Source organism: Cupressus sempervirens, chromosome 10 (genome assembly GCF_028749045.1).
Source record: "Cupressus sempervirens isolate cs-2001-9-10 chromosome 10, ASM2874904v1, whole genome shotgun sequence".
Taxonomy (NCBI): domain Eukaryota; kingdom Viridiplantae; phylum Streptophyta; class Pinopsida; order Cupressales; family Cupressaceae; genus Cupressus; species Cupressus sempervirens.
Window position 1 is genome coordinate 164221431 of NC_143127.1, and position 15083 is coordinate 164236513.

General features: G+C 38.6%; 1 protein-coding gene across 2 annotated transcripts in view; it reads left to right on the plus strand.

Moving 5' to 3' along the window:
* LOC149533114 (MD-2-related lipid-recognition protein ROSY1-like) overlaps nucleotides 1-13282 on the plus strand; it is a 103688-nt gene extending 90406 nt beyond the window's left edge. The window contains exon 6 of one of the 2 annotated variants that reach the window (XM_089803808.1): nucleotides 12772-13190. In XM_089803808.1, coding sequence (XP_089659934.1) covers nucleotides 12772-12879 — 108 coding nt within the window. In that variant the 3' untranslated portion in view covers nucleotides 12880-13190. Of the gene's footprint in view, nucleotides 1-12771 lie in introns of both variants that reach the window. The other variant, XM_089803809.1, reaches the window with a different exon arrangement.
* Nucleotides 13283-15083: the final 1801 nt, after the last annotated feature.

The following is a 15083-nucleotide window of genomic DNA, read 5'->3' on the forward strand; positions in this document are numbered from 1 at the left end:
TTAAATCTCCCTTTGATCTCGTAGTAGATAGGACAACGGAAAATGAAGTGAGTCTCTATTTTCCATTTTCACCAAGGTACATAAGCGACAAATCCAGTCCTACTTGTCGATGTGATGGTCAGTCTGAATCCGAAGCTGGTGGGAGCCAACTTTGAAGGAACCCAGAGAGATATGGAGGGTGTGGTTCCAACGTTGGGCCAAGTAGATGGGACACACAATAATCCCATCCCAAATATCCATGAAGTGCTTAGCATAAAAGGTCATCTGTGAGAGCAACCCCCTCGGAGGGTTACTCCAAGTCATGAAAATGACCTGTAAATATCAAGTCTAACACACCCATTTAACTCCTACTGAGAGGGAGGACGTAAGTGGGAGCATCCAAAGAGAATTGATAGGGGGAGACGATCAATCTCAATCTTGGTCAAACCTTGTAAAGTAGTGGCCTGTGCATACCAACAATAAGTCTTGACAATTGGGTCATAGATGGCGATAGTGATAGAGGAACAATAAGCCAGGTAGAAGTATCTGTGGCGATCATAAATAGAATCCACAAAACACTGGAGACAGTGAAGAAACCAAATTAGATCAAAGATGACACTAAGCTTGAAGGGGTGAGCTTTGAACTCTACCAATATAACACTACGTGGAGTAGACCAATCGGGTCTTATGATACGCTTGAGAAAAATTGTTTTAACTTGCTCAATCAAGGCCTAATCAGACTCTAGGAGAGAGGCCCCCCACACCTCTAAGCCAAATAATACTGTCAGTCTTGTAATGTCCCCATTTGTAGCAAGTCTTAGTAATTGATTGAGTTAGTTTATCACATCGACCCTTGTGAATTGACAGTGAGATTGGGGGTCTCAACTATGGATTTACTATTTTTAGTAAGTCTAATTTTGGTAGTGCAGTTTGGTGACACTAATAGTTGGTCACTTGCATTAGATGTGGCTATTCATTGCACAGGTTCATATTAATTAATTAATTATTAAGGTTTCATTATTATAATTGTTATATGTTATAAAATGGTGTTGTGACGGTGAAGCTTCTTAAGTGGAACTTGTGTTTAGGAAACTAACAGCCATTTGGAGATTATAAATATGAGCCCATTGTGAAGGAAAAAGCATCCTGTTGTTTATTTTCTTTTGTTTCTTGATTGAGAGGGTTTTCTGGTTTGAGAATTCAATTCCCTTGTTGAGGAATAGGATTTGAAATTGAGAAGTGCATTGTAATTTGATGCAGGAGCATCTTGGGTTTGCTCGGTGACTACTTTGGAGTTCATGGGAGGAGGCTCAATAGTTGCTTTAGAGGGTGCTTAGACTGATACTCGGTCGAAGAAGGACTGGTGCTTGGCATGCTCTGGGAGCTCGCCATTGTTTGTTGCACTTGGCATGCATTGGAACTCAGCATGCTTGTGCGAGCTCGACGATGCTTGGTTTTACTGTTGCTCGGCTTGGTCTTGGTTTCTGTTGGTGCCGAGTTGTCTATGAGCTGACTTTTGACATTTAATTTATGCATGGGTATTTAATTTATGTTGTGGCCAACTTGTGGCTCAACATATATTTAATGTAAGGGATTTAATTTAGTTTGTTATTGCTAGGTCGACTTGTGGCTTAGTTGGGTATAAGTAGGGGGTCTTGTAGAGTCTTTTAGGCATTCATTCATGATGGAGTGATTCATTCAGAGGAGGAGGAATGAGTGTGGGAGCAACTGAAGGGCAAGTTTTTTCGAGTCTGTGGACAGAGCGCCGAATGTGAGGCAGTTTACAACAGGATTGTGATGAAGTTGTGTGTGTGGACAGAGCACCCAACGCGAGGCAATTTACACTTGGATCTTGGATAAAGTTGGAGCAGAGCTAGGGCTGTGGCTGGAAAACAAGGAGATTTCTTGGTGGGCTTGCAAGCACAAGTTGAGATTTCCTTGGTGGTTTCTTCCAGATTGCTGTTATGTTACAGATCTAGGCTAGCTGGAATAGTGTTTGGATTGGATCTTGAGGGATCTTGCAGAACTATTACTTGCTTTGTATTTGGCCGTAACTGGGAAGGCTTTATAGCTCGACACATTGCATGTAATAGTTATCTATGAATAAAGAATTGTGATTTGGTATCAGATCTTGCATTTTTGCTTCTTGCTGTTGTATTTCCGTTGTGTGGTCATTTACTAGGGGCTAGGACATCTCCTCTGGGGATTCTCTTGCCTTGCACTGCGTCAGTTGGTATCAGAGCGAAGGTTGTTCCTGAGTTGTAGATAGATCACCAAAGTTGTGGTAGTTTACACTAGGACTTGGGTTGGAGAAGTAGATTGGAGAAGATCTTGATCTAGTGGTGGATTGTTCTTTCTGGAGTCCTAGATCTCTTGGTTGTGAGGTGGCAGATTGTGGTTTTGACTTGCAATTGCAGAGTACTTGCAGATGGATTGATGGATGCGAAGATGGAAGACTGATCTTGTTGAGGCATGATCGTAGAGAGTTTGTGTATTGCAGATTCGTGTCCCTGGACTTGTGATGTGGTTCCTAATTGTTCATACAAGGTGGCAGGTTGCGATCTGACTTGCAAACAATTTGGTTTTGTCACAAGGAGTGTGGGAAGGATTTGTTGTAGAGGGTTTGTGAAAATCTTGGAAGATGGCTCCGAGAGGATTGGACCTTGGGATGATTATGAATGTCTATGATGTGGTGGAGAGGAGGTTTTCTGAGATGTTTGCTCGGTTTGAAGCTAGTTTGGCTGATCGAGCTAAGGAGGTGGTTGCTCAGTTTGAAACTAGTTCGGCTGATTGAGATAAGGATAGGATGAGGAAGGCATTCCGTAGATGTTTGTGGAGTTGGAGTCTACCGATTCGGAAGAGAGTTGTCTGGCCGGTTAGAAGACTTTTTTGTGAGAGATGATGGCATAGCAAGGTCGAGTGGAAGAGGTTGGTTTTGTTGATCAAATTGTGGAGTCTAAGACAAAACTTGTAGAGCAGTTGGAAGTTGTTGCTGAAGATATTCCTATCCTTGTTGATGCTGGGACAGAGGTTGGTTTTCATGATCAGTTGGTTGAGTCTGACATAGAGATTGCAAAGCACTTGGTCGTGGATGATCCGGTTGTTGTTGGTGGTGAGTTATGTATTGCAAAGCATCTTTTTGTGAGCAATGAAATGGTTAGTGTTGAGAGTTTGGCATGTGTTGATGGAGATCTACATATTGCTGCTGATGTGGAGTTTGTTGTTGCTGGTGTGGATTCATTAGTTGCTGATGTGGATGAGGGTTTGTTAATGGAGCATTATGTTCAATTTGTTCCTGGGAGCGAGCATGCTGATTGGATGGTTGAAATTATGATGTTTGACAGAATGACATAGATGTGGATGATGTGCAGATTGATTTTCTTGTCCCTGTTGGAGTGGAAACCTTTAGTGAAGATGAAGATTGTTGAGGATCTTTCTTTGGGCATCAAAGTGTGGGACACACTTTTCTATTTACCTGGGGAGTGTGATGCAAGAGCATCTTGGGTTTGCTTGGTGACTACTTTGGAGTTCATGGGAGGAGGCTCAGTGGTTGCTTTGGAGGGTGCTTGGACTAATATTTGGTCAAAGAAGGACTGGTGCTTAGCATGCTTTGGGAGCTCGCCATGGTCTATTGCACTCGGCATGCATTGGAACTCGACATGCTTGAGGGAGCTCAACAATGCTTGGTTTTACTAGTGCTCGGCTTGGTCTTGGAATCTGTTGGTGCCGAGTTGTCTGTGAGCTGACTTTTGGCATTTACTTTATGTATGGGTATTTAATTTGTATTGTGGCCAACTTGTGGCTCAACTTATATTTAATGTAAGGGATTTAATTTAGTTTGTTATTGCTAGGCCGACTTGTGGCTTAGTTGGGTATAAGTAAGGGGTCTTGTGGAGTCTTTTAGGCATTCATTCATGATGGAGTGATTCATTCAGAGGAGGAATGAATGTGGGAGTAGTTGAAGGGCGAGTTTTCCTGAGTCTATGGACAAAGCGCTGAATGTGAGGCAATTTACAGCAGGATTGTGATGAAGTTGAGTGTGTGGACAGAGTGCCGAATGTGAGGCAGTTTACACTTGGATCTTGGATAAAGTTGGAGCAGAGCTAGGGCTGTGGCTAGAAATGAAGGAGATTGCTTTGTGGGCTTGTGAGAACAAGTTGACATTTCCTTGGTGGTTTCTTCCAGATTGCTATTATGTTATAGATTTGGGCTAGCTAGGATAGTGTTTGGATTGGATCTTGAGGGGATCTTGCAGAACTATTACTTGCTTTGTATTTGGCCGTAACCGGGAAGGCTTTATAGCCCGATACATTGCATGTAACAGTTATCTATGAATAAAGAATTATGATTTGGTATCAGATCTTGCATTTTTGCTTCTTGCTGTTGTATTTCCGTTGTGTGATTATTTGCTGGGGGCTAGGACATCTCCTCTGGGGATTCTCCTGCCTTGCACTACGTCATAATTCATAGCTGAGGTATTGTGAATTAATTTTGAGAATTTTCATTGTGGCTTCTCCTACTGCTCTTACTGTACTTGAGAAGTCAATTACTTGGTAACAAATCTGGAGTTTGTTGAGGAGTTTATTCTCTATTTCCTAAGGTTCGATCTGTTTTGAAGAGGTTGTGATTGCATTACCAAGCCCTGCATTCCTAATGAGAGTTTGATTTTGTGTTGTTGGAGAGTTTTCATCACTTTACAAGGTGACGATTTGACCTATTTTAAGCTATAAACGTCCTAAGCAAGCCTGCATTTATTACAAGAATGTCTGCATCCAAATTTTGATGCCTACAATTCAAATTGGAAGGCTTGCAACTTGATTTTGAAGGCTTGCAATCAGATATAGAGAGGTTGTTTGAAAAGTTTCAAGCCCTGTAGTAATTGTTTGGAGGCCCACGTTGCTTTTAATTAGAAAACAGCAATACCCAGGAGGTTACTTTCAATATTATAGGCAGCTTATAAATGTTCTACCATTGCATGGATGAACTGCTAGAGCTCGAGAGAATCACTGGCAACTTGGAGCTAAAGTTGAGGCAATTCTAACTATATTCACACTTGAAATTGCATGTCTATCAAGTTCTACGTTAATTGTTATAAATTAATAAATTGTAATCCACAGACTATTACTTGCAAAGACAATGAATGGTAGAGGAAATTGCTTCTCATTCATCACTAAATTGATATAATAATTTAGCTAGTAGGGTTTTTGCAATAGGTTGGAACTAAATGTAAATGGTTTCTAGCTGGAAATGCATATTTTATTGATTAGTTCAATCGAGAGCAATTTTATCATATATTCAATGGCACTAGTTGGTATCGGAAAAGGCTTACCAAGTGTTTGACGAAATGTCAAACCATTAAATTGTGAAAAAAGTTGATAATTGTTTATGCGATAACTAGTTGAGGGCTATAACAGGTCTGACCAAAGAGTCCAGAAGAGACAATTTGGAAGTAGTGTCCTCGAAATGATGTTTGAAGCACTGACTCTCCAGCATGGCAAGGGAGCCCAACCCTTTGTTAATCTTGGGCTAAATAGCGGGTCTTAAACTAAAGCAGGGGATGGAGAATTTAACTTTGAGGTAATTGAATGAGGAGACAACCTTGATCTCCTAGCCTTGGAAGCAGAAATGGAGGTGTGAGGTCTTTAGGCAATTGAAGATCATAACCCGAGTCTTACTTAGGTTCACTGGTCATAGAAAGAGGCCAACCCATCAAGAAGCCTCTGAAGCCCTTTAGGAGAGGAGGCCAAAAGAACCACATCATGGATGAAAAGGAGAATATAGATCAAAATCTAGTGTAACTAACAACCGTTGTTGGGTAGCAAGGAATCTTTGAGAAAAGCCTTAAGCTCGTCAATGTAGATGCCGAACAAAGTGGAGGAGAGAGGGAATCCTTGCTTCACCCTAATGGTGATCTTGATCAGATCGGAGAATCCCTCTGAAGTCCTGGATCTGCCCATCACTGTCTCATCTAGTCTCATAATTGCAGTTAGTAAAGTCTTTGAAATCCCAATGTCTCTAAGCCTTCGAAAAAGTGTCCCTCGGGGATCAAAGTTAAAATGCCTTACGAAAGTCCACGAAATAGTAGTAAACTTTCTTTGAGCAGTGTCAAGCCTCAATAATAGTCAACAACATCAAGATATAGTCCATGGTCTAGAAATTCACACAAAAATCGGCCTAACTTGTGGTCTACAGTGTCTCCTGTCAAGCTCTCTGGAAAGACTACTATTTAGTACAACAACATAGAGTTTGGCAAAGGTATGCCCAATAATGATGGTCCTGTAGTTGCCGGGGTCGGAAACTAGCCCAGTCTTATCAATCGGATAGATTCACGTGCCTTGACCAAGAATTCAGAAAGCCAGTAAAACCACTCTATTAAAGGGTACAAGGAGGAAGGAACCCATAACCGAGATTCCAATTTTGAAGAGCTATTTGCCTGAAACCCTTCCTCATCCGTTGCTTTGCTACATCTCACAAGTTTGACGACCTCGTAAATGTTGGAGGGAGCGAATAAGTTCCACTAGAGAGGAGAGGTGAGGTGAAGTGAGGGCTAGCCAAGGATGTCGTAAAGAATGGAGGTATGGGAGGCAAGAGAGCGACAGTCAAGGGTGGAGGATAAAGGGGTATGATGAGAGAACAAGGTGTGCCTGAAAAGCTTTGGGTAGTGCAAGAACGTGTCACAAAGAGATTTGCATTGCGAAGCAATGTACAATCGCTTCTTGTAGTGAAGAAAGCGGTGATACAGGAGTCACAACTAGGTGTAGGAGCGAGAGTGAGAAGCAAAGACCTAGCGTAGGGAGCAGTGGAAGGAATTATAGTCGTAGTTGAATGACTGGTTCATGGGACAAGTCTTTTGGCACACGGGGCTGAGAGGAGAGGTGCAGTGGGGATGGAAAGGAGAGTTGACTCCCAAATCACATCGGGCAATAAGTCAAACATGGAAGAAGTTTGGCTAGAATCCAAGAAGCGACCAGGGGGAGGATTCAACTAAGATGGAGGGTGAAGAGTCACAATTGCTCTTAGAGAAGTGGAAGAAGGTACAGGAACAAAAAACCACGAATGAGGGATGGAGAGGGGGGGTGAGTTCTAAGGGGAAAACCAGATTGTGAGGCTAAGGACAACATGATTGGCCAAGGGGAGGTGGTTGATGGGGAAAAGGTTGATGGAGGAGATGAATGATGCATAAGCGAGAGCATAGTCCACCACAGTTGGGCTTTTAAGTAAAGATCTCCGAACCCAAAAAGTAGGAGAGACCATTTAGGATCACCAAGTCAGAGGACTCACAAAGCTAGAGGAGGTGGTGATCGTAGCATGAAAGAGGTCCATGGCAATTCTTAGAGAGGGGTTGAAGACCCAAGCTAGTGGGATCCGTCTCATGCATACTAATCAAGTTCAAACCGTGGTCATAAAGAGGAACCTAAAGATCTCCATGAATTAAACCCTCCCATGATGATGATGTCACCTATGATTGAGAACTTGGAGATGCACTTGTACAAGTCCATAAAGGGGTCACCATCCTCAAAGTTGTGTATGGCATACAGAGAGGAGGTCAGAAAAAAGCAACAAATAACCACAAAGAAATCTCTTTGATGGTAGCTACTACGGCCGATATGGATCCACAAGAATCTAGTAAAGGTGTCAAATGAACTACAGAGGTGACACTAAAGAGGTCATATTTAATCAAATAGGCAACACCCCATGAACCACAAACCCTACTCAAGGCCTTGACCTTCTTTCTACACACAAACAACCATTGGTACTCGAAAAATCCAGGGAGAGGATGGGAAGGACTCTCATGAGTCTCAGTAACAACCAAAATATTAGTAGAACCAACATCCTGAAGGAGATCAGGCAAGGACCAAAGAGTACCATTGCCATTCTAGCAGTTGACAAGAAGAGAATCGGTGGAGGGCTTTCTCTTGCCCAATTGCTGGTGAGACCATCATTTGGCTATGAAATAGTCTCAACTCCCAACTGTGGGGAGGGGAATCGCAAATAACCTCTTCGAGATTCCACATAACCATCCACTTCCTATCGCATCTTGCCTCTACCACCAGACCCCTAGAATGTCTTAGTTCTGCTAACTATGATTTTGTGATTTCCTCATCAAGATAAATCTTAGTGGGAAGAGGGAAAAAATCTCTTTACCCTAAGATGCCTAAAGCCTATTAGGTAGAGAGAAAAAATGAAGGTAAAGGGTGTCATCTAGGCCAAGCCAACATCTGTCAAGCGTGATATTAGAAATGCCAAGTTGTTGCTGAGGAAAGATGAGCTAGATGAAGTAGGATCCACAGTGGTGATAGAAAGGCCCTAGACCCTTAGGTTGAGCTCATCTGCCCGCCTTACCCGCTCCTCATCAAGTTTCCCTAGAACCCCTGAGAGAGGTATAGGACCAGTATTGTTGTAAATGGAGGCTCGTGACTTAACTTGTTGTTAGGTTTCAGATAATAAAGAAGTATGTTTAGCAACAAGTTCTATTTGCTTGTCTTTGATAGTGTCCAATTCCTTGAGCTGTCCAATGACAGGTTCAAACTGTGTTTTGGTTCCTTTTGTCTTAGAGGTGAAAGTGGTGAAGCTGTTAATAAATGATGAATGAGTCTTTGCTGTTTAAGGTCATTAATTGTCTCAAAGAGAGACTGGACATTATCCTTTAGGATCTAATTCTCAGCCTCTAACTTGAGTAACCTATCAAAAAAGTCTTTGGTAAGTCAAAGACGAAGACTGTAACTGTGAGATCTCCACTGTGAAGGGAAAGAGCTGGTAGAACACAACACAACACTCGACCAGAGTAAAGTTAAAGCATAGGAAAGGGCTATGCCATGAGACAAAAAAGGAACCCCCGATTGAAGCACAAGCAGAAAACCATGCGAGAAAAACAACTTGAGAAGATTGGCTGCCAAAACCTAACTAGATAGCACAAAAGCAGAGACCACATGTGTGGGCCTGGGAGTTGAGCAACAACCACACAAAGAAGCAGAAAACAACAACACATGCCTTAGAGACAAACATCAGACATTGAGAATTGTAGGAAGCAACAACAGGGATCTCATATGCCTTAGAGACAAACATTAGACATTGAGAATTGTAGGAAGCAACAACCCGATTAATAGGCCAGAAGCGATCGACCACCACCAAGGAAAATGAGTAAGGAAATCACCGACTTGATACCATTAATAGTTAATACACACCATAAGATAATAAAAATTGTAAAGTAATTCTTGTCCTAAGTTGCAGCCTCAGTTAAAAGGATAATAATCTGAAACACAAACTAACCTTACTAACTGAAACCAATAACTTATTGATGCCCAAAATTAGATTCTGAAAATGATGAATAATATTCAGATTTACATATTCAATCTACAAATGATTTGCACCTTCTCACAATTATATTGCAAATTCAAGAATCCTCAAATCAGCAACAGCAAACAAATAAAAATTGATAGCTAACATTCAACTGACTAGACATGTGCCCAGATTTATTTACTGATTGGCTCAATAATGATGAAATTGGTGGCCAACAATAAAGACAAGTCTCAAATCCATTTGAACTAAAGTTTGATATAAATTTGGCTAGGTCTGACTTACAAAGCTAAATGATGATAGATGCCACAGTCACATTAAACCCATACAAAACGTGGCATTCATCTTCAAACCCTAGCCATCCAAGGTTTTATGAAAATATGGCAAATAAGACCCAAAATCTGAAGTGATATGATTTCCACCTACAAAAAAACTTCAAAACCTAGCTGGTTGAAGCTCCAAATGATGTAAATTGGTAGATATGCTCAATGATGTACCCTGGGTTGATTCACCTCTCAACATGGAGTTGATTTTTTGTCCTATCTACTAATTCCCATGGGTTTTCATCCTCAGATTTCCTGTAAATAAAAGCCAAAGCTCTCAAACTTCTCAAAGATCAACAAGCCAAGTGCATCAATTGACTTCCTTAAATCTCCTTTTATTATACTCTCTTGAAGTTTTTGGAAACCCTATATAAATATGCCACTTTTAATATTTTAATATTTAACTTATGGGAAAATTTAATAAGGTGATTTGTCATATAATTTCTTCATTAACACAAAGTCACTTTAATATCCATATACCTCCATATGTTGGCACTCCATTTGACATAATAATAGTTACTACATGGTATTAACATATAACAAGCACGTTTGATCCCTTAAATACTCATTAATCATAAAGGCATTTAATTCAATTAATTATTTAAAGTCAATGCTAGATTAGACTTTAATTAATTAGAGTAAATCTTTAAACTCCACTAAATGCCAAATATCAATCCAATGTCTGGTCCTGCCAACTTTTTGAATATAACCATTATGCCCTTTGACCATTTAGATTTCTTACAATAAATATTAAGTATGGGCCCAAATGCCCAAGTGATTTACTAAAAGTAGCATGTATAAACAGAGCTTGAAATACCTCTTGAAGGCAAACCACAAATAAATTGATGCACTGACATGGAGAATACGAAAATAGTCACCCAAAGGGTCAACTAAATAATCCTGAATCACCTTTAATGGCCCCTTAATCACCGTATTAGCCTATGAGGACCACTAAAAATATGCTAACCTCTGAAAATAATTGATGCTTTGGAAGGCACAAAAATGGGGACATTGCAACCACTGTTACAAGCTTATAAAGACTGCAGAAACGACACTGCACCGCTTCAAGCGGATCCATAGTTATTTGCAGATTGATAATAATATATCAAGAGCAACAGATCATCTATTGCTATAAGCAATATGAAAGATAATTGGGAATACTTAAGGATCAAGATCAGACACAACAATAACTTCATTAATAACACTTGCAGGTTTTTAATGACAGAGGAATTGCGTTGCATCAGCATAAACAATAGAAAATACAGTGATAATTGGAACAGATTGTAGCATACTTTTAGTGTCCTATCAGAGAGCTACCAGTATTATTGGTTGCAGAATTCATATCGCTTAACACAATTCCAGTTGGATATTTAGATCACAGATCATCTTTGCATATGCCAAATGGCTATGTCAAAGATAGCAGTGATTTTTTTTCTCGTATATCTTACGACATCATATTATTGACATCAATCGTATAACTTAAGGACAATAATTTAATAAGTGATATCTTAAAATATTGTTCTTGTGATTAAGTAACTTTAATCATTATCATTCTAAGTATAATTAGAGACTTCAAGGAAATAAGTCTCTTGCTATTGAAGTTGGTAAGTTGATTGTCACTAATTCCTCAGTACTAAGGGATTTCACATCATGCTTGCATGTATCATGTTTATCAATCCCAAAAAATCGAGACCAAAAATGGTTTTTAGTGACCAAAATAACTATAAGTGTCTTCAGGTTTGTATTTATATATCTTCATCTTCCAATAAATTATTATTAATTAATAGTAGTGCCATAATACAAGAGAAACATTCCATACTCCAAGAACTCCCATCATATGAAATGAATTCAGGGTCCAACTATGAAAGCCTTGCAAAAATAGGATAAATAGGAAAGTAATTGCTGCATTTCTGTAACTAGTAATGAGTATAAATTCATTCATTGAACTTTTTGTAGATTTCAGTCCTTGAGGGGACTTCGTATAAGGCTGCAAGGACAGGTTGTCATCAATTGAATCCTGTCTTTGTGTACCACATAACTTCACACATTTTTTAAGTAGGGAAAAAGAAATCATTTCAAGGCCTATACTGAAAATTCAAGCCACTGTAATGTGGTGATCCATACCATGCTTCGCTTTGTTAGAGAGAATGATTCTTTCCTAGATCTTCCTCCATGCTTAGTCTTGCATCAAGTTTTCAATGTCAAGCTTCTGAATCTGTACACTTTGTTCTCAAGCCTTTCATAATTTAACATCATTGATTACTAGTTTAAGCAGTTAAATAATTGATACCAGTTAGGAAGCTATATTTTTATAGCCACCTACTTTGTATTACCAATTCAGAGCACCAAGTTAGATTGCCCCAGTACTGTTGCTGTTGAGTTGGCTACTCATATTCCAAATTATATTTTTACTTTGTTCCAATTCTTCTTGATGGCGGGTCCTGTTTATTTGGTTGAATATATCTGGTTAGACAAAAGTTTCTTCCTTGCATCCTAGTTTGTTGATTGTGCTTTAACCTTTCCTACCAATGATAATGTTTAATTTGGTGCTAATATTCAAACATTTTGGGTGCTAGTATTCAAACTTTTTGGCCATTTCATTAGAATTGAGCACCCATCCTTCCTTGCAAGTCACTGTGAAACAAACATTTAGGTGTATGCAAAATCACAAGAAACTATTAATTGTTTGATTTCTGTTAGATGAAGAACTTTATACAGAAGTTAGTCTATTTTAATGTTGAACTTCCCTCTTACCTGTGTATTGTTGGAGGAGAGAAGTTCATTTACAATATTGCTTCTTATATTCCCCGTGTGACTTAGTTTCCATTTTCACTAAGCAAAATACTTACTGAAGTTTTATGTTGCATATTGCCCTGTTTTGAGGTATCCTCCTCTGGATGATAATCTAATTTTCAGTCTTCAAAATGCATCTTATGTTTTCTATTTTCTTGTATGAACACTCTTATCTAAACTATTTTGTTTAGGTTATGGAAAAACTTATTTGAAGAAATTTGGGTGTTATGATAGATTTCGAGCTGCCTTGCCCTTTCCTGTTCACATTTCTCTTCATATGGAGCTTCATATTGTTTGTCTATAATATTTAGCTCATATTACCTAAATACAATTTTTGGGAACTAGAATGATCTTAAAATTTTGGTTGGCATGCTTACAGGTGGATTACCACAAGCTTGAGCTACTGACTTTTGATGAGCATTCTGCTGAACTGACATGCATTGATATCAGTTTTCATATTAAGGGTATCCTTCCTGCCATGTACTAAAGTCTGGAAAAAGAAGTCCAATCTCCACTAAACAATGCAATTTTGTTTCAAATCTAACATTAATTTAATCTGTATACTAGCTGACTGATTTAAATTCTCGATGCAAGAAAAATCTGCTCAAATTGCTTCTATATGAATTACTAAAATTTTTGAGGCATATGGAATTAGTAATTCTGTAATATCAATGAATTTTGCAATTTTTTGTTTGTGGAAGCTTTCCCCGAGGGAGGTGATTAGCAAGACACAAATGGACTTACCTACATAGTTGGAATGTTATAATACACCCTGTGCTTCATAGTTTTTACTTGAAAGGCTACATTAAAGATGAGCTTTGAAATCCTTTCCGTCGTAGTTAATTTGTAATAACAAACATTGACATATGGAATTCAAATGTTTGTGTGTATTCTGGGCCCTTCAAAAAGACCATATGGAAGAAATTATGTCATGATTATTTTTCCTAAATATGCTGCTGCATGATGGGGCTGGGGGCTTGGCTCCATTGGCCAAAGCTTCTTGTTATGAAGTACGAGGTCCAGTCTCCCGCAGCCCATGTAGTACCAGAGAACATGTCACACTAGTGTCACCATTCATGTTTAAAAATAAAAAGTTTACTGGCACATTGCAGTTTATAGGTGTTGATTTTCCAAGATCACTGCAAATGCACTAAGCACTGCCATGTTTCTGGTATGTGTTTTCCAAATGCATCGATCTCTTTGATTTTGTACGAGGAATAAACCTAGAAGAGACATGTCCCTTCATGGGAAATGTCTATTCATTATATAAATAACATAATAGAAAACTTAATTAGAGTTGTGTGTGTGTGTGTGTGTGTGTGTATCATTGTAATTATATTAACTTCACTTTGATCTCATAGGTTTATCCTACTAAAGTGACCAAAACATCAACACTCTCTCTTAGCTAGGGAGGATAAACATATGATATATTAACTCAATGCAATATATGAATATCTTTGATCAGAAGATATTCAGCATTTTGATATCATGAGTCTTGGTCTCCTAGAATATCGACATTTGATATCCACCAAGTACTCAAAATGTTTTGATATCATGAGTATTGGCCTCCCAGAATATCAACAATATTCACCAAATACTCTTTGAGTAATGGCCTTTTAGAATGCAAATATTCACCAAATACTATGAGTAATGGCCTACCAGAACATCAGGACGTGTGCTATTCACCAAGTACTCTGTGAGTAATGGCCTTCCAGAACATCAAGACACGTGATATTCACCAAGTACTTTGTGTAATGGCCTTCCAGAATATTAATAACATTCACCATGTACTAAAAAATATTTATAAGGTATGTGCACACATGTTCTCATAATGTGTACAATATAAACATCTACTAAGAAAATATAATATATCATGATTTGCATAGACATCGTAAGATATCCATCATGATAGAAAATTAAGTTACTATAAGATCGTCAACTTTCAATAACTTTTGCAATTTCAAGTGACGATCATTTGGAAGTCGTCACTTCCTCATGATTTATACAGGGGGTAGGCCCATCACTTAGTTTCAAGATATATTCATGAATTACAATCCTCTTGACTACTACAATTTATTGATTACTAGAGAATCCATCTCAATATGGTTTACTCCCTCTGGATCAATCTAACTGAGATCACCAAAGGTTGATTGAATCATATCCTCTATCTGCTTCCTCTCTTTCAAAGTCTCAATCTCTCTCTTTTCCTTGCAAGAACATTCTTATAGAAAAAACATCAAGTCACATAGCTCTTATAGTATGTATTAAAAAAACAAAAGAGACTGCAATAATACTCAAGGATAATAAATAGTTTTGCATAATAAGACCATTCCAATAAAATATAGATATAGTATATTTTGAACATGTATGCATATATTCAAACTTTTATATACATATACTGTAATTTATATTATAACATTTTATTTCCTTATTAAGACGACATATAATGATCTAAGGTGGTCACAGAAATAAATGAAATTGATACTGAAAATAAAAAATACTTATCTCATTGTTTTTTTTTCTCTTTTCCACATCTTTATCCACAACCATTCATCTAATTATGTTTGCCGCTCGATTTGTGGTAGGTCCCTTTCCTTTATTTAATCATATATTTTCTTCCTTATATGTTGGAAACTCTCTTCATCTCCAAATGCCCCATTGGCATTTCGTGTTCTTGTCTCGGTCCAAGAA